The 23,683-nt window shown below is 42.2% G+C and overlaps 2 protein-coding genes and 1 long non-coding RNA gene across 9 annotated transcripts in view; 2 read left to right on the forward strand and 1 right to left on the reverse strand.

The window, feature by feature from the left end:
• Positions 1-23,529, forward strand: part of LOC116058672 (scavenger receptor cysteine-rich type 1 protein M130-like) — a 24,996-nt gene extending 1,467 nt beyond the window's left edge. Inside the window, exons 2-7 of the mRNA XM_031311495.2 lie at positions 7,733-7,765; positions 12,299-12,613; positions 12,707-12,997; positions 22,341-22,715; positions 23,125-23,207; positions 23,317-23,529. Of these exons, the coding sequence (XP_031167355.2) occupies positions 7,733-7,765; positions 12,299-12,613; positions 12,707-12,997; positions 22,341-22,715; positions 23,125-23,207; positions 23,317-23,484 (1,265 nt within the window). The 3' untranslated portion in view covers positions 23,485-23,529. The remainder of the gene's footprint in view (positions 1-7,732; positions 7,766-12,298; positions 12,614-12,706; positions 12,998-22,340; positions 22,716-23,124; positions 23,208-23,316) is intronic.
• The window catches only part of LOC116056993 (scavenger receptor cysteine-rich type 1 protein M160-like), a 1,012,348-nt gene that overhangs the window by 515,048 nt on the left and 473,617 nt on the right, over positions 1-23,683 (reverse strand). The window lies entirely within an intron of this gene.
• On the forward strand, positions 3,693-4,240 carry LOC116058673. The gene is made up of 3 exons (XR_004107082.2): positions 3,693-3,772; positions 3,878-4,093; positions 4,213-4,240. It is a non-coding gene; the product is annotated as an uncharacterized LOC116058673 (long non-coding RNA).

Raw genomic sequence — 23,683 nt, forward strand, 5'->3', positions numbered from 1 at the left:
CTATTCAGCTGATAACACTACTCTTCGCTAACTCTCCCAATGTTCGACCCAGGTGAAAAAAGCTTGTGTGGGGTTGTTTGACTCGAGGTCATGGTGCAAAGGACCCTAGGGTGAAATTACTCCGAACCATCACTTTAACGCTAAGGCCGGTGACAGAGTGGATGCATGGCGTGAGCGTGGCGTTTCTGTTGTGTGTCAGCTGCGTGGTGGCTGCGTGGATTTTTCTGTCTTTACACACCAGAAAGGTGTCTGATGCGGCGCTGCTGCTGCTAGCCTTGTCTGTACACATGGATGTTTCCCATTGATAAAATGAAATACCATGTTAAACATCAATATAGGATATCTTAAAGGAGAGGATGTCTAAAGTCAGTAGCGCGTTATTCAGATGCTATTTTAGGGGCGCATGCTTGGCCATAATGTAGCGTGTGCACGACACGCATACACTTTGCTTCTCTCCATTTCCATTTTTGCAAACCATACATAATTACAAGGAAAATATGGCTGAAAATGTGCTTCAGGTGTTTGGATAGGTCAGGAGGCACTTTACAGTACAGTCCTCAAAAAGTCGCAGCATTTTTTTGTGGCTTTTTGTGTTTTACACATTTCCATGAATCATGGATGTGTTGATGACATAAATGAGGAAGTAATAGAGGACTTAAGGAGACGTGATGTTGAACTACGGTGGGATTGGACATTGGCCATGACCATGGCTGCATCAATCCTCTCCAGACTAGAGGAGATGCACCCGAGAGGAGCAGCAACATCGCCACCTGGTCAAGACGGGCATTTATTATTTTGCCGCATCCCAGACAGCTCCCGCTGGCGTGCACCAGGCAAATCCGCCGTCATAATAGCAATCCGCCATGGAACAAGCGCGCCTGCTCTTAAAGGGAATGGGACAACAAGCCACAAAGAATGCTGCAACTTTTATTATGGCCAAGCATGCGGCTCTAAAATAGCATCTGAATAACGCGCCACTGACTTTAGACTAACACCACTGACTTTAGACTAACGCCACTGACTTTAGACTAAGACCACTGACTTTAGACTAACACCACTGACTTTAGACTAACGCCACTGACTTTAGACTAAGACCACTGACTTTAGACTAGCGCCACTGACTTTAGACTAACACCACTGACTTTAGACTAACGCCACTGACTTTAGACTAAGACCACTGACTTTAGACTAACGCCACTGACTTTAGACTAAGACCACTGACTTTAGACTAACGCCACTGACTTTAGACTAGCACCACTGACTTTAGACTAGCACCACTGACTTTAGACTAGCACCACTGACTTTAGACTAGCACCACTGACTTTAGACTAGCACCACTGACTTTAGACTAGCACCACTGACTTTAGACTAGCACCACTGACTTTAGACTACACACAGAAAAATAATGGTTCTTTAACGGTTCTTCAAAGGACTCAATGGTTCTTCAAAGCGTCATCACCAATTGAAGAACCTTTATATTTAGAGAATGGTTCTTCAAGCCTTTTATATGGTTCTTTCAAGTACTAAAGGTTCTTGGTAGCTAAAAACAATGAAGTTAGGGCACCAACAATTATTTATATTATTGATTAATCTGCAGATTTTCTAAATTGTTTGGTTTGCATATAAACATCAGAAAGCAGTGAAAAATGGCAAGCACAGTTTCCAAAATAGTATTTGGCGTGGTTGGTTTACTGCAGTGGTAAAAGTACTAACAGGACTAGAAATACTTAGTAGTAACTAGTAAATTACCTGCATTCAAAATGTTAAGTAAAAGTACAAAAATTATTGATGGATTAATGGAAATGTCACTTAAATTTTGCAATTGAAAAAATTGGGTGTAATTGTATTTTCTTGTAACTAAAGACACCAAAATAAATGTAGTGGAGTATTAAAAAAGGATTACACAAGAAGTAGGCATATACTGTACTTGATTGAGTATATGTTTTGAGGTATAGGTCAAATTAGTTTATGCTCTTTTCCCCTCATCAATACTACACACACACACACACACACACACACACACACACACACACATACACACACACACACACACACACACACACACACACCTGGACAGGTACAGGACACACACACACACACACACACACACACACACTCACGAGTCATGACATGGTATGGGAAGAGTAAAAAAAACTTTGTTTCGTATCATTACATCAGATCATATCATATGTGTACAGGTTTAGCTTAGTTTAAAAACAGTCTAACGATTTTATAACGATTAAATAATAATAAGATTTAGGTTCGTTTTTTTTAACGTTATTAAATATAAATCCAACACACTATGCGTTGCAAATATATACCGTCAAAGGACTATGGCGGGCGGAGACAGAAACACATTGAGGAGTGCGCTCTATCTTGCACCCCGCCCGCTGGATCTTCACACAAGAGAAAAACGAGCGCACCTCTTCAACTGGCGTAACCCAGTCACCCCACATCGTCTCTCGGTGAGTGGGCATCGGACCAGCGGCTAATTTTCTCCTAAACTACACTTTGGTTCCTGGGGCAGGGAGGCGAGGTAAGCGTTTTCATTTTACTGTTAGTTTGTTGCTGAAAATGTGCTTGTTTAAACAGTGCTTCTAGAATAAACTCTCTGATGTTAGCTACGTTAGCTAACGTAACTTAGCTTGCTAGCTAGCTTATGAAGGGTAACTGACATTTAACTTCATTAAAGTTATTTCAAACGAGTCGTTAATGGAGACATTTCAAGGCTGTATCGTTGTTATCTTCTATGATAACAACGTTATCACAACGTCTGTTTGCAGATTCAATGTTACGTTATCTAATAAGTTATCTGTTTTGTTTTTTATTAAGAAATATCTGAGTCATTGTGTGCTACATTGGCTGGCTTAGCTAGCTAGGTCAATGCTACGACAAACGTTAGCGCGCTAAAACGTAGCTAGCTAACGTTGATTTAGCTCGGTTTTAAGGAAAGGTTTATGAATAAAACGTTACTAACGATAGCTAATCCACCGACCGTTAGTAACGTACGGACATTGGCAATGGTAAATTATGTTTTTATATTTGAATTTAGAAGTGTAAAAATGGGCGGCAAAAGCGTTTTTCACCGACTGTCCCTGTCCTCAGCCGTATGTAACGTCTGTATTAAAGAGCAACGCCGCCATCTTGCTTGCTGAAAAGTGAACATGCAGAAAAAGGATGAAAATTTGTTTTCGGCGATCATGTAGCCTATTTTGAATGCTCACCTTTCCATGTTGTATGTGTTTTTAATTGTTTGTGTAACGTTACTATATATTACGTGTGTGTGTGTGTGTGTGTGTGTGTGTTTTCAGATTCAGACCTCAATGTTAAATGTTACTCAGATCATTTTAAATGTGTGTTCACAGAAAACTACTTCCGGGACTACCAGCTGCCCCACTGCCAAGCAGCTGGAAAATGCCCAGTCCAAGGTGTTGAGAGTCAGGTCTTTTATATTTTACCTGGCAGGTACAGCCAAGGGGCAGACTGAATTGTTCAGTTGGCTGTTTTTTAAGGAATATTGATTGAAGTAAGTGTGACTTTCCAAAACAATTATTGTGAAGTGGTTATGACACACACTTGCTGTGAACAGTGACTGTGTTTCTGCAAATACCCAGCCCACCTCCAGTCCGTAGGCCAGACCATCACCACGGCAGATTTCTACCTGAGGAACATACAGGAGTTCCTCAAATACTTTCGGGAAACCCTACCTGCCAGTCTCGTCTGAATGCGATGGATGTGGTGAGCGTGCTGCACAGGGGATTTTGTGATCTCTGTATGTATTAAAATCTCGACTTGTGTCCTGTTGTCATCACTGCTTGTGAGTCTGTTGTTTTTGTTAATGTCTCCTCTGAAAGAGTCTGTCTGTTTTCTGTGTCAGGGAATACAAGACTCTTGGAGACTGACGAGTTTCGCTGGCTGGAGAGGTGGCTGGAGCTGCGGGCGGCCAGCAAGCCACCAAACCAGCTGGTTTTTTTCACGGCTGGGAAGGGCCCATGCTAAAACTTCTTGCACCACCTGCAGGTAGCGTGGGCGGAGATGGGCCTTAAAAGGTCCCCCCAACTTCACCGACCTGAGGACGGCTGTGTTTGCTCATGTGAGTTCTCCTCAGTCACTTATCTGTTCATGCTGGATTTCATTAACTAATAACTAATTTCCATTCAACTCTGCTGGCTTAACTAACAGTAGCAATATTTTCTCTTCTACTGTTTTAAGGCCAAGAACAACCTGCCTGCCGAGCAGCAGAAGATGGTGGCCACCTTTTATGTGCAACAACACGGCCACAGCTGACCGCTTCTACGCCCTCAGCCTGAACGTGGGCCAGTCAAAGAGGATGAGGGAGCATTTCCGCCAGGCCCTCACCCACACCATCACCAGAGACACCAGGAGCCTCCTCCTCCTCCACCACCAGGAAGAGGTCCTGCAAGCCTGACCTCAGACCTCACTCTGTGTTTTGTGTTTGTTTTCCTCAACAGACACCAGAGAAGGCCCTCAGGACGAGCCAGTACGGCAGGCTGATGGTGGCCTGACTCCCCTAGAGGCTCAACCCTCCTGTCAAAGAGGATTTCAGAGAGGGCGAGAAGGGCAGAGTATCGCGTGGCACAAAAGACTTGCAGCACGTAAATAGTTGTTTTATTGTGTTTTATAGATTGGTTAAGATTCATTTTGTATTATTAGATGTTCTATTTTAGTAGATGTTAAGATTAATTTTCTTTTAGTTTGTTTTCAAATGTTCAATATTGGTATGTGTTTAATACAAGTTCCTTTTTTACTTAAAATGACACAACTATAATACTGAGCCCGCTGAGCCTAAACATGGAGCTATGAACACCAAACTGGTCAGGTGTTCTTAACACAGGCCCACCTTTGAGTTTGAAAAGGTTCAAAGTATCTCGCTTTATTAAATTACATAGATATCTAGTACAATACTTAACAGCTGTCATAGAGTGAATGGGAACTTCCCCAGTTTCCTCACTGTCATTTCTTTTAGGGACAGACTACTACTATCTATCTGGAACCAGCTTGGTTTAGTAGAGCTCTCTCCACTGGACAACACATCCAAATTTCATAGTCATAACTCATTTCAAAGTGTTTTTATTGTGACCAGAAATCCTCCTCACACGTCAATAACCTCATTTTTAAAAACTGACATTTGTCACCCTCATGACAGGGAACTCAGGGTTCCCCGGTGTCCTTGCTGCCATGGCAGTTACTTCACCAAATGGCCGACACCAGGGGAACTTTGTGACACGGCGGTCAGGACCCTGGGGAACCCAGAACTCCCAGCGTTGGGAATCACTATATAAATATGTTAGTTTCACTCTGGTTCCTGATTAATTTAATTAATGCAAATGTTTCAAAACCAGGTTTTGATTCAACTCTGTAATGTTGTTCTGAATGTTTGGCCAATCAGATTGCCTGGTTGGATCTACTTGTATTGTCATTGTGTAACATTTGTTACATTTTTCTCATTTTTTTTGTAATGTAATTGAATTAAATATGGGCAACAATAAAATTGTCAAATAGCCAAATATACGCATGTATTGTTGTTTTTAAATCTACCCAGAATAACATTTAAAATGAACAAAGAACCATTTATTCTGAAGAACCATTTAAAAGAGGTTCTTTATTGAACCAGTTGGCTCCACAAAGAACTTTCTTGAAAATGGTTCCTTAAAGAACCAATTTTGAACATGGTTCTTTGAAGAACCATTTTGTGATGGTTCTTTGAAGAACCTTTGAGGGTTCTTTAGAGAACCATTTACAGAAATGGTTCTTTAAAGAACCTCTTGTTAAAAGGTTCTTTGTGGAACTGAAAATGGTTCTTCTATGGCATCACTCTAAAGAACCATTTTTGGTTCCAGTTAGCACCTTTATTTTTCTGTGTGTAGCGCCACTGACTTTAGACTAGCACCACTGACTTTAGACTAGCACCACTGACTTTAGACTAGCGCCACTGACTTTAGACTAGCGCCACTGACTTTAGACTAGCACCACTGACTTTAGACTAGCGCCACTGACTTTAGACTAGCCCCACTGACTTTAGACTAGCGCCACTGACTTTAGACTAGCACCACTGACTTTAGACTAGCGCCACTGACTTTAGACTAGCACCACTGACTTTAGACTAGCGTCACTGACTTTAGACTAGCGCCACTGACTTTAGACTAGCCCCACTGACTTTAGACTAGCGCCACTGACTTTAGACTAGCACCACTGACTTTAGACTAGCACCAGTGTGTGTGTGTGTGTGTGTGTGTGTGTGTGTGTGTGTGTGTGTGTGTCTCGGGATGGCTAAAAAGAGGTTTAACCAGCTTGCAAAGTACTGTGCCATATCTGCTATTATTGGCAGCTGCCACATATGGCTGAGACGCTGCTACTTCTACCCTTAAGAACTGAGTATTGTGCTACTTCTACCCTTTAGAACTGAGTATTGTGCTACTTATACCCTTAAGAACTGAGTATTGTGTTACTTATACCCTTAAGAACTGAGTATTGTGCAACTTATACCCTTAAGAACTGAGTATTGTGTTACTTATACCCTTAAGAACTGAGTATTGTGCAACTTATACCCTTTAGAACTGAGTATTGTGCAACTTATACCCTTAAGAACTGAGTATTGTGCTACTTATACCCTTAAGAACAGAGTATTGTGCTACGTATACCCTTAAGAACTGAGTATTGTGCTACTACTACCCTTAAGAACTGAGTATTGTGCTACTAATACCCTTAAGAACTGAGTATTGTGCTACTAATACCCTTAAGAACTGAGTATTGAGCTTGTTAAGTGATATTGTGAAGACCTGCTGCGTGCCACTGGTCCATGAGTTTGTGTATGTATTGTACTGCATCTGTAATATTTGTGTCCCTGTATCATTTTTCTTCATGTGGACATAAATCAATTGTTAAAATGTGTTTGTGTGTGTTTCTGTGTTTGTGTGTCTCAGTGTGTGTCTGTGTTTGTGTGTGTCTGTGTGTGTTTGTGTTTCTGTGTGATTGTGTGTGTGTCTGTGTGTGTGTGTGTGTGTGTCTCTGTGTGTGTGGGGGGGTGTGTGTGTGTGTGTCTCTGTGTGTGGGGGTGTGTGTGTGTCTCTGTGTGTGTGTGTGTGTGGGTGTGTGTGTGTGTCTCTGTGTTTGTGTGTCTCAGTGTGTGTCTGTGTTTGTGTGTGTCTGTGTGTGTGTTAGTGTTTCTACGTGATTGTGTGTGTCTGTGTTTGTGTGTGTGTGTGTTTGTGTGTCTGTGTGTGTGTGAGTTTTGTGTGTGTGTGTGTGTGTGTGAGTGTTTGTGTTTTTGTCTCTGTGTCTGTTTGACTGTGTGTCCGTATGTGTGTTTGTGTTTCTCTGTGTTTGTGTGTGTTTTGTGTTTGTGTGTTTGTGTGTGTTTTGTGTTTGTGTGTCTGTGTGTGTATATCCGTGTGTCTGTGTTTGTGTGTGTGTCTGTGTGCGTGTCTGTAGGTTTATGTGTGTGTGTGAGAATGTGTGTTTGGCATGAGTGTGTGTTTTTGTGTGCGTGTGTGTTTGTCTCTGTGTATCTGTATGTGTGTGTGTCGGTGTGTACGTGTGAGTGTGTGTGTGTGTGTGTGTGTGTGACTGTGTGTTCTTATGTGTGTCTGTGTGTGTGTGTGTGTGTGTGTGTGTGTGTGTGTGTGTGTGTGTGTGTGTGTGTGTGTGTGTGTGTGTGTGTGATCCAATCATGCTACTTTCTCCTGATGTTTACCTTCTGATTTATCCTCAGGACTCCAGGCTGAAGGAGACCTCACCTCAACAGGTAAACACAGACAGAAAAGACAAATAAAGAATCAGCATTTACACTTTCATCTTTTTAATTAAATTAACTCATCATGCTGATGTCTCTCTGGTTTCTGTTCAGAGTCTGTCAGGTTGGTGGGAGGAGAGCAGGTTTTGATTCAACTCTGTAATGTTGTTCTGAATGTTTGGCCAATCAGATTGCCTGGTTGGATCTACTTGTATTGTCATTGTGTAACATTTGTTAAATTTTTCTCATTTTTTTTGTAATGTAATTGAATTAAATATGGGCAACAATAAAATTGTCAAATAGCCAAATATACGCATGTATTGTTGTTTTTAAATCTACCCAGAATAACATTTAAAATGAACAAAGAACCATTTAGTCTGAAGAACCATTTAAAAGAGGTTCTTTATTGAACCAGTTGGCTCCACAAAGAACTTTCTTGAAAATGGTTCCTTAAAGAACCAATTTTGAATATGGTTCTTTGAAGAACCATTTTGTGATGGTTCTTTGAAGAACCTTTGAGGGTTCTTTAGAGAACCATTTACAGAAATGGTTCTTTAAAGAACCTCTTGTTAAAAGGTTCTTTGTGGAACTGAAAATGGTTCTTCTATGGCATCACTCTAAAGAACCATTTTTGGTTCCAGTTAGCACCTTTATTTTTCTGTGTGTAGCGCCACTGACTTTAGACTAGCACCACTGACTTTAGACTAGCACCACTGACTTTAGACTAGCACCACTGACTTTAGACTAGCGCCACTGACTTTAGACTAGCACCACTGACTTTAGACTAGCGCCACTGACTTTAGACTAGCGCCACTGACTTTAGACTAGCGCCACTGACTTTAGACTAGCGCCACTGACTTTAGACTAGCGCCACTGACTTTAGACTAGCGCCACTGACTTTAGACTAGCGCCACTGACTTTAGACTAGCGCCACTGACTTTAGACTAGCGCCACTGACTTTAGACTAGCGCCACTGACTTTAGACTAGCACCACTGACTTTAGACTAGCCCCACTGACTTTAGACTAGCGCCACTGACTTTAGACTAGCGCCACTGACTTTAGACTAGCACCACTGACTTTAGACTAACACCACTGACTTTAGACTAGCACCACTGTGTGTGTGTGTGTGTGTGTGTGTGTGTGTCTGTGTGTGTCTCGGGATGGCTAAAAAGAGGTTTAACCAGCTTGCAACGTACTGTGCCATATCTGCTATTATTGGCAGCCACCACATATGGCGGAGACGCTGCTACTTATACCCTTAAGAACTGAGTATTGTGCTACTAATACCCTTAAGAACTGAGTATTGAGCTTGTTAAGTGATATTGTGAAGACCTGCTGCGTGCCACTGGTCCATGAGTTTGTGTATGTATTGTACTGCATCTGTAATATTTGTGTCCCTGTATCATTTTTCTTCATGTGGACATAAATCAATTGTTAAAATGTGTTTGTGTGTGTTTCTGTGTTTGTGTGTCTCAGTGTGTGTCTGTGTTTGTGTGTGTCTGTGTGTGTGTTTGTGTTTCTGTGTGATTGTGTGTGTGTGTTTCTGTGTGTGTCTGTGTTTGTGTGTGTGTGCTTGTGTGTGTGTGTGTGTGTGTGTTTGTGTCCGTGTGTGTGTGAGTTTTGTGTGTGTGTGTGTGAGTGTTTGTGTTTTTGTCTCTGTGTCTGTTTGACTGTGTGTCCGTATGTGTGTTTGTGTTTCTCTGTGTGTTTGTGTGTGTTTTGTGTTTGTGTGTGTGGTATGAGTGTGTGTTTTTGTGTGCGTGTGTGTTTGTCTCTGTGTATCTGTATGTGTGTGTGTGTGTGTGTGTGTGTGTCGGTGTGTACGTGTGAGCGTGTGTGTGTGTGTGTGTGTGAGACTGTGTGTCCTTATGTGTGTCTGTGTCTCTGTGTGTGTGTGTGTGTGTGTGTGTGTGTGTGTGTGTGTGTGTGTGTGTGTGTGATCCAATCATACTGCTTTCTCCTGATGTTTACCTTCTGATTTATCCTCAGGACTCCAGGCTGAAGGAGACCTCAACTCAACAGGTACACAGACAGAAAAGACAAATAAAGAATCAGCATTTACACTTTCATCTTTTTAATTAAATTAACTCATCATGCTGATGTCTCTCTGGTTTCTGTTCAGAGTCTGTCAGGTTGGTGGGAGGAGACAGTCGCTGTGGAGGAACACTGGTGGTGAAATATGAAGGAGAATGGAGACCAGTGCGTGACTATGGCTGGAGCCTGAAGACAGCAGCTGCTGCCTGCAGAGAGTTAGACTGTGGCTCTGCTTTTTCTGTAGTAGAGAGAGAAGAGTCCTCAGTCAGATCTGGGTGGAGGATCAGGTTTGACTGTGTTGATTCTGGATCTGCTCTAAGGGAGTGTGCTGCATTAAGTTTGTCTTCCGTCTTCATTGATCTCACCTGCTCAGGTAAGCCCATCCCTGTGGTGCGATAACTTACTGCTGCAATATTTTAACGTTACATGAGGTTAGCAAACAGCAGTAAAACCCAGAGCAGAGCTAGACCCTGACCTCATGGCAGTGGAAGTTACCCGTTAGCTAGTCTAAATCCTTGATCGTCCACTTCAGGGATTGCTCCGGTGCTGCAGGAAATTCCACCGGAGGCATGTATTTATGTTTTCTTCCTCTTTCTTTCTGTTTGAATTTTAAATCCTGTGGATTTGTGAGGACAAATCCACAGGATCCACAAAACTGCTCCTCAGATCTCTGCAGGGTAAATCCAGACAGCTAGCTAGACTATCTGTTCAATCTGAGTTTTCTGTTGCACGACTATTTTGAAGCAGCTCTGTGCTGATTTTAGCGCCACCTAAGACGATTCTGATCGGTTTAAAGAAATGCCAATAAACCAGAGCACATTTTCCTCCCATCCCCGAATGCTATGTGGAGGAGCCAGACCTTCCTTCAGCGAACTTTAGTCAGACTCAAACACATGGAGCTCTAACAGACCTGTGGGTCTCTTAGTAATCTCACTGTAACAACAGAGACGAGCAGCATTCTTAGTGTCCACTCTCACTGTAACAACAGAGACGAGCAGCGTTCTTAGTGTCCACTCTCGCTGTAACAGAGACAAGCAGCGTTCTTAGCGTCCACTCTCGCTGTAACAACAGAGACAAGCAGCGTGCCTTCCCTGGTCTGTGCAGCTTCAGCTTTATAATGGACGCACTCTGCTGTCGACATGCTGTGGCAGGTGTGATGTGTTTGAGCTCCCTGTATTTCTGCCGTAGTTTCGGTTTGCCACCTCCGATGTAGAGCAGCGTCACTGATGTTACCATCATGTTGAGCTGCTATGTTACCATGATGTTATTTTTTTGGGATCAATAAAAAAATCTATCTATCTTACCACTTAATGTTACTTACTTCCTCCTCTTCGTCCCCTCTGGGACATCAGCCAGAGATCTCTCCATCACATTTATTCCTTGGCAACAGGCTGCTAATCTCCCTGTAACAGCTGTATCTTGACCAGCAGCTCCTCCAACTTTTAGAAACACCAGCTAGCACAGCTGTTTCTAGCTTTTTTTAAGGGCCAAAAGTACAGCACAGTTTTTTCCACTTGTCTCCTCCTAGTTGTACTACAGCACTTACTTTTAAAAAATACGCATATGCCTATTTTTGAAAATACTGTTGAATCTCTTTTCTGTGTTGGAGTTTGTAGACGGTCCCTAAGTCTTGCTGTCTCTGTGTATTTTTTTAAAGTAAGTGCTGTAGTACAACTAGCAGGAGACAAGTTATAATTGAGGTAAGTTTGGAGACACTACCTTATTTAATCATTAAATTAATAAAAATATTGTAACTCTTTTCGGTGTTGTAGTTTGTAGACGGTGCCTAAGTCTTGCCGTCTCAACACAAGAACTAAACAGAGCTGAATAAGCACAACTTTCATGCATTTCTATCACATATACTGCAGTCAGATTCACTGTGTTCACTCAGAAGGAATAACTTCACATGGGTAGGCACTTGTAATGACATCTCCAACATGTTAAGAGGCTAAAAGCACGTTTAAAACTTGCCCTGTTTCAGTGTCCTAAGTGCTAACGCTAGCAGGAGGATAACACGGTGTAGGCAGCACCAATTGGTTTAGGTTTTCTCACTACTGACAGCACTCCACATTTACAAACAACAGAGCTACGTGTTGGAATCCACCGGGATTCTCCTTTTAATAGGTAGTTTTACTCTTCCCAAAGAAAGCTCCTTTTGTATCTGCTGTCTGTAAATAATGAGGAGCTACAGACAGCTACAATCATCTGTTCCTCCATTTCTGCTTCAACAACGTGAGGACATCAGGAGGATCTAAACACTTTCAAGACACAGCGTCACACACATTTCGTTCTCTAGTTCAAATATTTCAATTCACACAAATACACGGCGATGGCTTGAATGACAAAAATGTTGCGTCTATTTGTGTATTTCTATTGGCTTTGTATGTTATCACACCGCTGAATTCACACTTTACCCGGGCGGTGTGACCACGGTATAAAGATGAGTTCTGTTGTTAATGATGTCTGGTGTCTTTTCTCTCTCTCTATTGTATCTTCTATCATCTCTCCAGACTCTGTCAGGCTGGTGAATGGGACCAGTCTGTGCTCAGGCAGACTGGAGGTGAAGACTAACCAGTCTATCCAGCGCTGGTCTTCAGTGTGTGAAGATGACTTTGACCAGCAGGATGCAGAGGTGGTCTGTAGGGAGCTTGGCTGTGGGGCTCCTTCAGTCCTCCAGGGGGCGCTCTATGGAGAAGTGGAGCCTCCAATGAGGACCAAAGAGTTCCAGTGTGGAGGCCATGAGTCTGCTCTCCTGGACTGTAGAAGCTCAGGCTCAGATAGAAACACCTGCTCACCTGGAAAAGCTGTTGGACTCACCTGCTCAGGTAGGAGAGGAGCTGCAGCTCTGATTTGGTTCATTTCTGTTATAATAAAACTCACTTTGTTCTTTTGCTGATGACTCTCTGGTTTCTGTTCAGAGTCTGTCAGGTTGGTGGGAGGAGCCAGTCGCTGTGCAGGAACACTGGAGGTGAAACATAACGGAGAATGGAGACCAGTGGGTGGCCGTTACTATGACTGGAGCCTGAAGACAGCAGCTGCTGCCTGCAGAGACTTAGACTGTGGCTCTGCTGTTTCATTAGTACAGAGAAATGAGTCCTCACGCAGATCTGTGTGGTGGATCAGGTCTGACTGTGTTGAGTCTGGATCTGCTCTGAGGGAGTGTGCTGCATCAGATTCCTCTTACTCATTCCTTGATCTCATCTGCTCAGGTAAACCCATCAAAGACATGAATGAATAAATGTTTTTATTTCGAACAACATACAAAAATACACAACAAAAACTTAAAATAAAAGACACAAAGTATTTCACTGTAAAAAAGAAAAAGCAAAATAAAAACTGTTAAATAATTTTGTCTGAATGAAAGTAGGAAGAATCTAAATCCTTACAGAGTAGTGGGGGCATACGGTTGTTATACATTAAGTTTCCCTTTAAATCATAGACCCCTCTCTGTCCTGGAGCATTTGTTGAATGTTTACTATTTCTCTCTTTGTACTTTAAAGGGTAACTACTGTTTTTCAACTTGGACCATATCTTCCTGTTTTCAGTGGTTCCTGTGTCTGGTTCACAATAATTCCTTATAACATAAGACAGCCGTTCCGTCTGCACCAAATAGGCCTTATAATAATAAGCTTCCACGCTGCCAGGGATGATCTCGCTTTAATGGAGACAGACACAGTGTGCATGGAGGGGAGGGGCTGTGTTTGTGTGTGTCTGTGTGTGTGCGTGTGTGTGTGTGTGTGTGAGTGACAGAGAGATGGAGGGAGAGTAAGGAAAGGAATTGCAGCTGAACGAATACGCTGCGTGTTTTAAATAGTGTTTAAAAAAAGAAGAATAATGAAATGCAATATGTGGCGGCCGGAGTTGATTCTGTGGAGCACCGCCACAAATTAATCTATGTGCGGGAAACACTGTTTTTGTGTCTAAGTGACTGATGGGAACAACAATCTTTGACATTGGTCCAGTATTAAGAGAGATCACTGCAGACGGCAGCGGTGAAACAAGCTACAATGTTAGTTAATAGGACAACTGTTCAGCTTGTATTTACCTTCAGAAAAGTTCTGTTTGTACCCCTGACAGACTCAGATTAATATTCTAAGTGTCTGACAACATTATGAAATGGATTAATGTTAAAGAGTATGATCCTTTTTTTAAACATAAAAACATCCGCAAAATACTCTTCCCAAAGAAAGCTCCTTTTGCATCTGCTGTCTGTAAATAATGAGGAGCTACAGACAGCTACAATCATCTGTTCCTCCATTTCTGCTTCAACAACGTGAGGACATCAGGAGGATCTAAACACTTTCAAGACACAGAGTCACACACATTTCTTACTCCAGTTCAAATATTTCAACTCACACAAATACACAGCGCCGGCTTGAGTGACACAAATTTTTCATCTATTTGCGTATTTCTTCTGAGTTTGTATGTTGTCACGTCGCCAAATTCACACATTACCCGGGTGGTGTGACCACGGTATAAAGATGAGTTCTGTTGTTAATGATGTCTGGTGTCTTTTCTCTCTCTCTATTGTATCTTCTATCATCTCTCCAGACTCTGTCAGGCTGGTGACTGGGACCAGTCTATGCTCAGGCAGACTGGAGGTGAAGACTAACCAGTCTATCCAGCGCTGGTCTTCAGTGTGTGAAGATGACTTTGACCAGCAGGGTGCAGAGGTGGTCTGTAGGGAGCTTGGCTGTGGGGCTCCTTCAGTCCTCCAGGGGGCGCTCTATGGAGAAGTGGAGCCTCCAATGAGGACCAAAGAGTTCCAGTGTGGAGGCCATGAGTCTGCTCTCCTGGACTGTAGAAGCTCAGGCTCAGATAGAAACACCTGCTCACCTGGAAAAGCTGTTGGACTCACCTGCTCAGGTAGGAGAGGAGCTGCAGCTCTGATTTGGTTCATTTCTGTTCTAATGAAACTCACTTTGTTCTTTTGCTGATGACTCTCTGGTTTCTGTTCAGAGTCTGATGCTGTCAGGTTGGTGGGAGGAGCCAGTCGCTGTGCAGGAACACTGGAGGTGAAACAAGGAGAATGGAGACCAGTGGGTTACTCTGACTGGAGCCTGAAGAGAGCACCTGCTGCCTGCAGAGAGTTGGACTGTGGCTCTGCTGTTTCTGTCGTAGAGAGAAGAGGGTCCTTCTACATATCTGTGTGGAAGATCAGGCCTGACTGTTTTGAGTCTGGATCTGCTCTGAGGGAGTGTGCAACATCAGATTACTCTAACTCCTTCCTTAATCTCACCTGCTCAGGTAACCCCATCAAAGACATGAATGAATGAATGAATGAATGTTTTTATTTCGAACAACATACAAAAACTTAAAATAAAAGATACAAAGTATTTCACTGTTAAAAAAAGTAAAAGCAAAATAAATATAAACTGTTAAATAAATAATTTAGTCTGAAAGAAAGTAGGAAGAATCTAAATCCTTACAGAGTAGTGGGGGCATACGGTTGTTATACATTAAGTTTCCCTTTAAATCATAATCATAGCCCCCCCCCCCTCTCTGTCCTGGAACATTTTTTGAATGTTACCAGGAAGTTAATTATTTCTCTCTTTGTACTTTAAAGGTTAACTACCGTTTTTCAACCTGGACCATATGTTCCTGTTTTTCAGTGTTTCCCAAAGATTAGAAAGCAATTTGTGGTGGCGGGGGGGGGGGGGGGGGCGCCCTGTGTCTGACCGGGGGGGTTCACAATAACTCTTTCATTAATAATTTGTTACACAGAACTTTATCATATTAAATATTATTCAAAAATGTTTTCACACTTTTGGGAATTCATAGGGTGCAGATTCAATTATTGGCAAATTATCAAAGATGTTTTATCAATATGAAGTTATGAATATGGTTAATAATAACTTTATCAAATCAACAAACGATCAAAACGGGGCACCACCCTGGAATATCAGGGACCAATAATCAAACTGTGAAACAGTCTCATTTCTGTGGTATTCCCTTTAAAATATAGATCTTTAACTAATCTATCTGGTATATTCTAAAGGAACAAAAGGAATCATGAATTTGAGCACTACCTGTGTTCGACAAGCCGTTATTACGACAAAATGCACAAACTAATCACAGGCAACTGCTATTTAAAATATAGTGGAGTTTATTAACTTAAAAATGATCAATGGCCGATCAATAATCCTTTGATCGATTAAAACCAATATACTCTTTTTCAACTATAACAAAACAAAGCAAAACAAACCAGCATGTGGGGAGACACTGTGTGTGTGTGTGTGTGTGTGTGTGTGTGTGTGTGTGTGTGAGGGAGAGCAAGGAGGGGTGACGAAACCCAGGAGTTACCAGATTAACTGTTAGCTCATTGAAGCTAGGCTATGTGTTAGCTTTCAGGCTAACGTCTTACAGACTAGTTACTTTGCTATGGGCCCGCGGTTTAGCTACTCACGCACGTGTGTGTGTGTGTGTGTGTGTATCTGTGTGTATGTGTGTCTGTCTGTGTGTGTGTGTGTGTCTGTGTGTGAGAGATGTGTGAGTGACAGAGAGATGGAGGGAGAACAAGTAAAGGAAATGTGTGTGTGTGTGTGTGTGTGTGTGTATGTGTGTGTGTGTGTGTGTGTGTGTGTTTCTGTGTCTCTGTGTGAGAGATGTGTGAGTGACAGAGATGGAGGGAGAACAAGTAAAGGAAATGTGTGTGTGTGTGTGTGTATTTGTTTGTGTGTGTGTTTCTGTGTGGGTCAGTGTGTGTGTGTGTGTGTGTCTGTGTGTGTGTGTGTGTGTGTGTGTGTGTGTGTGTGTGTGTGTGTGTGTGTGTGTCAAAACAAAAGTTCTGTTTTTACAGACAGACTCAGATTAATATTCTAATTGTCTGACAACATTATGGAAAGGATTCATGTTAAAGACTAAGATCCTTTTTTTAAACATAAAAACATTCGCAAAATTGCATTCTATAAACCCAGCAGACTCCATGTAAATAAACAGTAATTTTATCATCGTAAAATACACTGCTTTTAAAGTCGAGAGAAACCAAATAAAACTATGAAACTCCATTTTGGGTCGTCTTTCCACTTTTCCAACCATCACAACTCTAGTTTTGGTTGAAATAAACACATAGTTTACAGATTTACATGTGAAAATAGTTTGGCTATATACACGCTAAAAGTACGTTTTTTCTAAATGGAGTCTGGTGGGTTTAGTGTTAGTGACTTCAGAGCTATTTATGATTTAAGAGAAATGTCTTAAAGAGGTTTTAAAGGTCTATCTCTGTAGGGATAATTTCATAATGTTGTCAGACACTTAGAATAATAAACTGAGTTTGTCAGTAGCAAAAACAGAACTTTTAGTGGACCAAATTGACGATGCACATTTGTCCCAAATGGTGACATTGCAGACAGAATTGAAGAATAATACATTAGTGTGCTGACAATGACCTACATTATATACTCGCGTGTGTGCTCCTTCCTCTGTTCCAGTGACAGTCAGTGGTTTCCATTAGACTGAACTGTAAAGTTATCCAGGACAATGACATCATAAAGTGTAGAGAAGTGGACTTGTTTCTGGAAGCTTCAACCTGTCTGTCTGTCTCTCTCTCTCTCTGTTTGTTTGTTTGTCTGTCTGTCTCTCTGCCTGTCTGCCTGCCTGTCTGCCTGCCTGTCTGTCTTTGATATTTTAATTCTTTTAAAGATCCCGTGTGGTCCAGATCATCGGTAGATGCTAGATCACACCTGATACACATGTTGACATCAACACACAGCATCCTGTTCAGGCGTCAACACTTCAGGCTTCCTGTCCGTTGTTACTACCCAATTTGAGTCAAGTGCAGATGTGAGTCGCGCATGCGTCACTTTGCGACAAGTAGCCTACAAGATGCTAACGGCGTTTTGAGCTAACGTTAGCAATCAAACAATCATCGATAGCTAAAACGTTTTTGAAATGACTGCTGCTGCTGGCTACAAGTTAGCAATCAAACACAACAAAGGCTTTCACATCAATGGCGTTTTGAGCGAACGTTAGCAATCAATCATAGATAGCTAAAACGTTTTTTAAATGATTTCTATCTTCTGTTATTGTATGTAAAGAGAAAAGTGTATTGTTTTACAGATTTCAAAAATTTCAGTATTACACGTTATGCCTTAAACCGTTTAAATCTGAGCATGTGCGACTCACATCTGCACTCGACTCACATCGGGCAGTGACACCGTCATTACAGCTGAAGACTGACTGTAATGGAGTATAGCGTCACTTTCTACCGTATAAATCACCAACAAGGACATCTAGACCAAAAACTACAGTCTTCAGGGGCCAGGGTGTAGTTGATGACTGCCACTTCCAGCACTACCTGAGGTTCAGATTTCCCTGTTTTGTAATTGTAATGAACAAATAAAATGTGAGTCGAAATAACAAGTTAATGATGCAGATTTGTAAAAAGTATGAATCCATTCTTCATCAGGTCTGTCTGCAAGACGACAAGCAAACAACTTTTGAAATGTTTGTTTTCTGAATGGAGTTTGGATGGATCAGAGCTATGCTAACATTGTAGCTGCTCCATCAACACAACAGACACATTATTTCAGAACTTAATAGGTAGTTTTACTCTTCCCAAAGAAAGCTCCTTTTGCATCAGCTGTCTGTAAATAATGAGGAGCTACAGACAGCTACAATCATCTGTTCCTCCATTTCTGCTTCAACAACGTGAGGACATCAGGAGGATCTAAACACTTTCAAGACACAGCGTCACACACATTTCTTACTCCAGTTCAAATATGTCAACTCTCACAAATACACGGCGCCGGCTTGAATGACACAAATTTTTCGTCTATTTGCGTAATTCCATTAACTTTGTATGTTATCATGTCGCCGAATTCACACTTTACCCGGGCGGTGTGACCACGGTATAAAGATGAGTTCTGTTGTTAATGATGTCTGGTGTCTTTTCTCTCTCTATTGTATCTTCTATCATCTCTCCAGACTCTGTCAGGCTGGTGAATGGGACCAGTCTATGCTCAGGCAGACTGGAGGTGAAGACTAACCAGTCTATCCAGCGCTGGTCTTCAGTGTGTGAAGATGACTTTAACCAGCAGGATGCAGAGGTGGTCTGTAGGGAGCTTGGCTGTGGGGCTCCTTCAGTCCTCCAGGGGGCGCTCTATGGAGAAGTGGTGCCTCCAATGAGGACCAAAGAGTTCCAGTGTGGAGGCCATGAGTCTGCTCTCCTGGACTGTAGAAGCTCAGGCTCAGATAGAAACACCTGCTCACCTGGAAAAGCTGTTGGACTCACCTGCTCAGGTAGGAGAGGAGCTGCAGCTCTGATTTGGTTCATTTCTGTTCTAATGAAACTCACTTTGTTCTTTAGCTGATGACTCTCTGGTTTCTGTTCAGAGTCTGATGCTGTCAGGTTGGTGGGAGGAGCCAGTCGCTGTGCAGGAACACTGGAGGTGAAACATAACGAAGAATGGAGACTAGTGAATGGTTACTATAACTCTGGCTGGACCCTGAAGACAGCAGCTGCTGCCTGCAGAGAGTTAGACTGTGGCTCTGCTGTTTCTGTAGGAATGAGAACAGAATACACAGGCAGATCTGTGTGGAGGATCAGCTCTGACTGTGTTGATTCTGGATCTGCTCTGAGGGAGTGTGCAACATCATCACATTCCTATAACCACTTCTTTAATCTCACCTGCTCAGGTAAACCCATCAAAGACATGAATGAATGTATAAATGAATGAATGAATGAATGAATAAATGAATGAATGAATAAATGGTTTTATTTCGAACATACATAATACACAACAAAAACTTAAAATAAAAGACAAAGTATTTCACTGTAAAAAAGAAAAGGCAAAATAAATAAAAACTGTTAAATAAATAATTTAGTCAGAAAGAAAGTAGGAAGAATCTAAATCCTTACAGAGTAGTGGGGGCATACGGTTGTTATACATTAAGTTTCCCTTTAAATCATAGCCCCCCCCCCCCCTCTCTGTCCTGGAACATTATTTCAATGTTACCAGGAAGTTCATTATTTCTCACTTTGTACTTTAAATTGTAACTACCTTTTTTCAACCTGATCCTTCTTTTACACATAAAAACATCCTCAAAATTGCGTTCTATAAACCAACCAGACTCCATGTAAATAAACAGTAATTTTATCATCGTAAAATACACCGCTTTTAAAGTCGAAACAAACAAAATAAAACTATAAAAGCCCGTTTAGGGTCGTCTTTCCACTTTTCCAACCATCACAACTCTAGATTTGGTTGAAATAAACACATAGTTTACTGATTTACATGTGAAAATAGTCTGGCTCTATACACGCTAAAAGTACTGTTGTTCTAAATGGAGTCTGGTGGGTTTAGTTTTAGCGACCTCAGAGCTGTTTCTGGTTTAACAGAAAGGTGTTAAAGAGGTTTTAAAGGTCTATCTCTGTAGGGATCCTTTCCATAATGTTGTCAGACACTTAGAATAATAAACTGAGTCTGTCAGTAGCAAAAACAGAACTTTTAGTGGACCAAATTGACGATGCACATTTGTCCGAAATGGTGACATTGCAGACAGAATTGAAGAATAATACATTAGTGTGCTGACAATGACCTACATTATATACTCACGTGTAAGGGTGCTCCGATCAGGATTTTTGGGGCCAATCACGGATCACCGATTGCTGTGAGCAGTATCGACCGATGCCGATCACCAATCACCGATCACCGGGTCTATTTGAAACCTTCTATTTATCATGTCATATTTATCATATATTAATTTTAATATTCTTAACAACAATGCATAAGTATTAAAATTAACAGAAGATAATGTATTGTGAATTGTCAACGGTTTACTTTTATTGACAGGAAACGTTCAACATTCCACTTCCTCTGTTAGAAACACACCTTAAACAGCTTAGAGCTTAACATAGAGCTAAAGCCTTATTCAGAATAAATTACTAAACAACTGTCAGTGTGTTCTTCAGTGTGTTCTTCAGTGTGTTCTTCAGTGTGTTCTGAGCAGGGTGGGGCCACTTAAATTTTTTACCAACCACTTTTTCCAGAATTCAAATTTATAAAAGAGAGTGCACTATCATATTTTGAATTGCTTTATTAAATTATGTTTTATTATTAATACATATTTTATTAATATAATGTATTTACTATGTGTCAGTAGCTTGTTGATCTTTACATTGTAAGTTAATGTCCTATCCTGGCCTGGGACACACATTCATACGGTTTGATAAAGGACTTATTGGACTTTAACTTATCATTGATTTTACAATAACGAGTGTAGCTCATGGATGTATTAAGTGTAGCTGTCGTCAATTTAGGTCATCCTGTACGTCTCCTCTCCGGTTTTTCCTGCATTCACCGTGTGTGTGTGTGTGTGTGTGTGTGTGTGTGTGTGTGTGTGTGTGTGTGTGTCTCGTCAGTCGTGGGGTAGAACTGAGCAGCAGAGAGCCAACATATTTAAAACGGCAGCAGCTTTCAAGCGACTTAAACATCGTTACAGTCAACATTGACGTTAAAATGTAAACAGGTTGGCAGGACGGTCTGAAATGTTTTGCACGGTCTTTCGCTGTACGTTTTGTCAATGCGCCACTTGTTTGAAAAGTACCTGCTCTTTTCTTTACTTCGCCCTCAACAGTTTGTACATCCATAGCTACTGCTGACTCCGCGGCGGGCCTCTTAACACCGGGGATATGTCGCCACATTTTTTAACAGATAATTTTCCTTTCGTCTGTACCTCAGCTCAGCTAGCTAGCTAGCTAGCTACACGGCGTCCCGGACTAGTGCTGAAAACTAGCTACTCGACTATGCGTGGTCAAAGCCCCGGCTGTGAACGGTTTCATTTCCTGTAAGTTCTTCACAATAAAAGTCCTCCGTTATTTTGGTATTTGAATGTTTTTATTATGAAGCAGCAAAATCCGGAAATGTTAGGGATTCATTAGCAGTAACGTAACGCGATTCCTATAAGCATTGTGCATTGTTACTTAGCAACAGCATTCTTTGACAAAAACTGTCCAATCCGTTACAAGGATACGAGGCTAATTTCCCACCCTGGTTCCGAGGCACTTTTTTTGACCAACTCGGGGAGACTGATCAGTCCAACTGCTTTTTCTGCCAACGGTCGGCCGTCTGGTTGGTGTGTAACTTAGCTTAGCTGCGTATAGAACATTTTCTCACGAGTAGTGCATCATCTGATCGGCCTATCTGATCGGCCTTTATGGAGACCACCGATCAAACTATTTAAAGCCTTTATCAGCCGATAACGATTGGTTCCCGATCAATCGGAGCACCCTTACTCACGTGTGTGCTCCTTCCTCTGTCCCAGTGACAGTCAGTGGTTTCCATTGGACTGAACTGTAAAGTTATCCAGGACAATGACATCATAAAGTGTAGAGAAGTGGACTTGTTTCTGGAAGCTTCAAACTGTCTGTCTCTCTGTCTGTCTGTCTGTCTGTCTGTTTGTCTCTCTGTCTGCCTGTCTGCCTGCCTGTCTGTCTGCCTACCTACCTGCCTGCCTGTCTGTCTGTCTGCCTACCTGCCTGCCTGCCTGTCTATCTGTCTGTCTGCCTGCCTACCTACCTGTCTGTCATTTTGTCTGTCTCTGTGTTTATAGACCTGCTGCTTCAGCCCAACATCTCTGTGTCCTCCTCCATGGTCGGGGTCTCCGAGGTGGACCAGCAGGAGGTGTTCCAGGTGTTCTGGGGCTCCAACTTCACCATCAGCTGCTCCATCCAGCCACAGTACTTCTTCAACTTCTCCAACTCAACACACAACTCCACCCAGTACCCAGGAGGCTCCTTCCAGCTCACCTTCACCTCCTTAAACTCAGCACACAACTACACCCAGCCAGCTGTCAATCACTCTGCCCACTTCCTGTTTCCTGCTGCAGAGCCCGCCCACCAAGGAAGCTACAGCTGTGTTTATCACCTCTATGTTTTCTCTCATAACTTCTCCTCTGAGAGCCGTGTGCTCTCTCTCAGCGTCATGGGTAAGCTGACTGTTTACAGGATTGGAGAAGATGATTGGTCCAAACTGAGTGAAAATGATCAGCTGACAACATATTGTTTCTGGACTGACTCTGTGACGACTGTCATCATGTTACACATGTCAGATAGTAACCAATTTCATACAAAGTGTAAAAATGGTAACAGCTAACAATTAACTGAAGGACAGAGCATGTTTGGTTACGAGGATAACTCTGGTTCTCTGAGAACTGAGCGAGGTGTTTCACTATGAGAATCACCTTCTGATGTGACCAATCACAAAGCTCTGACCATGGTGTGAGAGATAAGTGTCCATGTTGAAGTGATTTTAGATTTCAGGTCAGTTTGTGTTTAATGGGAGCTGTTGGACTCATGATGTTGTGTGATGTGTTGACTGTCCATGTGTTCCATCAGATCCGAGGCCTTTAATCATCAGAGCGATCCTCCTGCCGCTGATTCTGCTGGTGGAGAACATTGCCCTTTACTTCTACTGTAGGGTACGGACTCTCTCTCTCTCTCTGTTGTTTCCACCACTGGCTGTGTTTGTTAAACTGAAGAGAGGAGTGATGCAGGAAGTCACATCTGTGTTCTGTTATGTCTCTCCAGGCCAACAGGGGGCAGCTGCCGTGCAGACAGAAGAACATTGATCTCCAGGCCAACAGGGGGCAGCTGCCGTGCAGACAGAACAACATTGAGCTGGATTATTATAACCTGGGTGTCCCTGCAGCTGAAGGAGGACCGACTGAAGAGGAAGGAGCTCAGGGAGCTGAGTAGCACCTCCAAGGAGCTCATGGAGGTTAAGCATTTAGTGACCTTTTTATCCCTACATGGAATAATTCCCATGTATTTAACCTTACAAAACTTAAATTCATTTTGAATGGCACATGCTGGGTAATTGTGTACAAAATCCGGGGTCTCTGGGGCCAATCTGTGAGGAAAAATGAGTTTTAAAAAGTACATTTTACTGACAAGC

This window comes from Sander lucioperca, chromosome 2, assembly GCF_008315115.2.
Source record: "Sander lucioperca isolate FBNREF2018 chromosome 2, SLUC_FBN_1.2, whole genome shotgun sequence".
Classification (NCBI taxonomy): Eukaryota; Metazoa; Chordata; class Actinopteri; order Perciformes; family Percidae; genus Sander; species Sander lucioperca.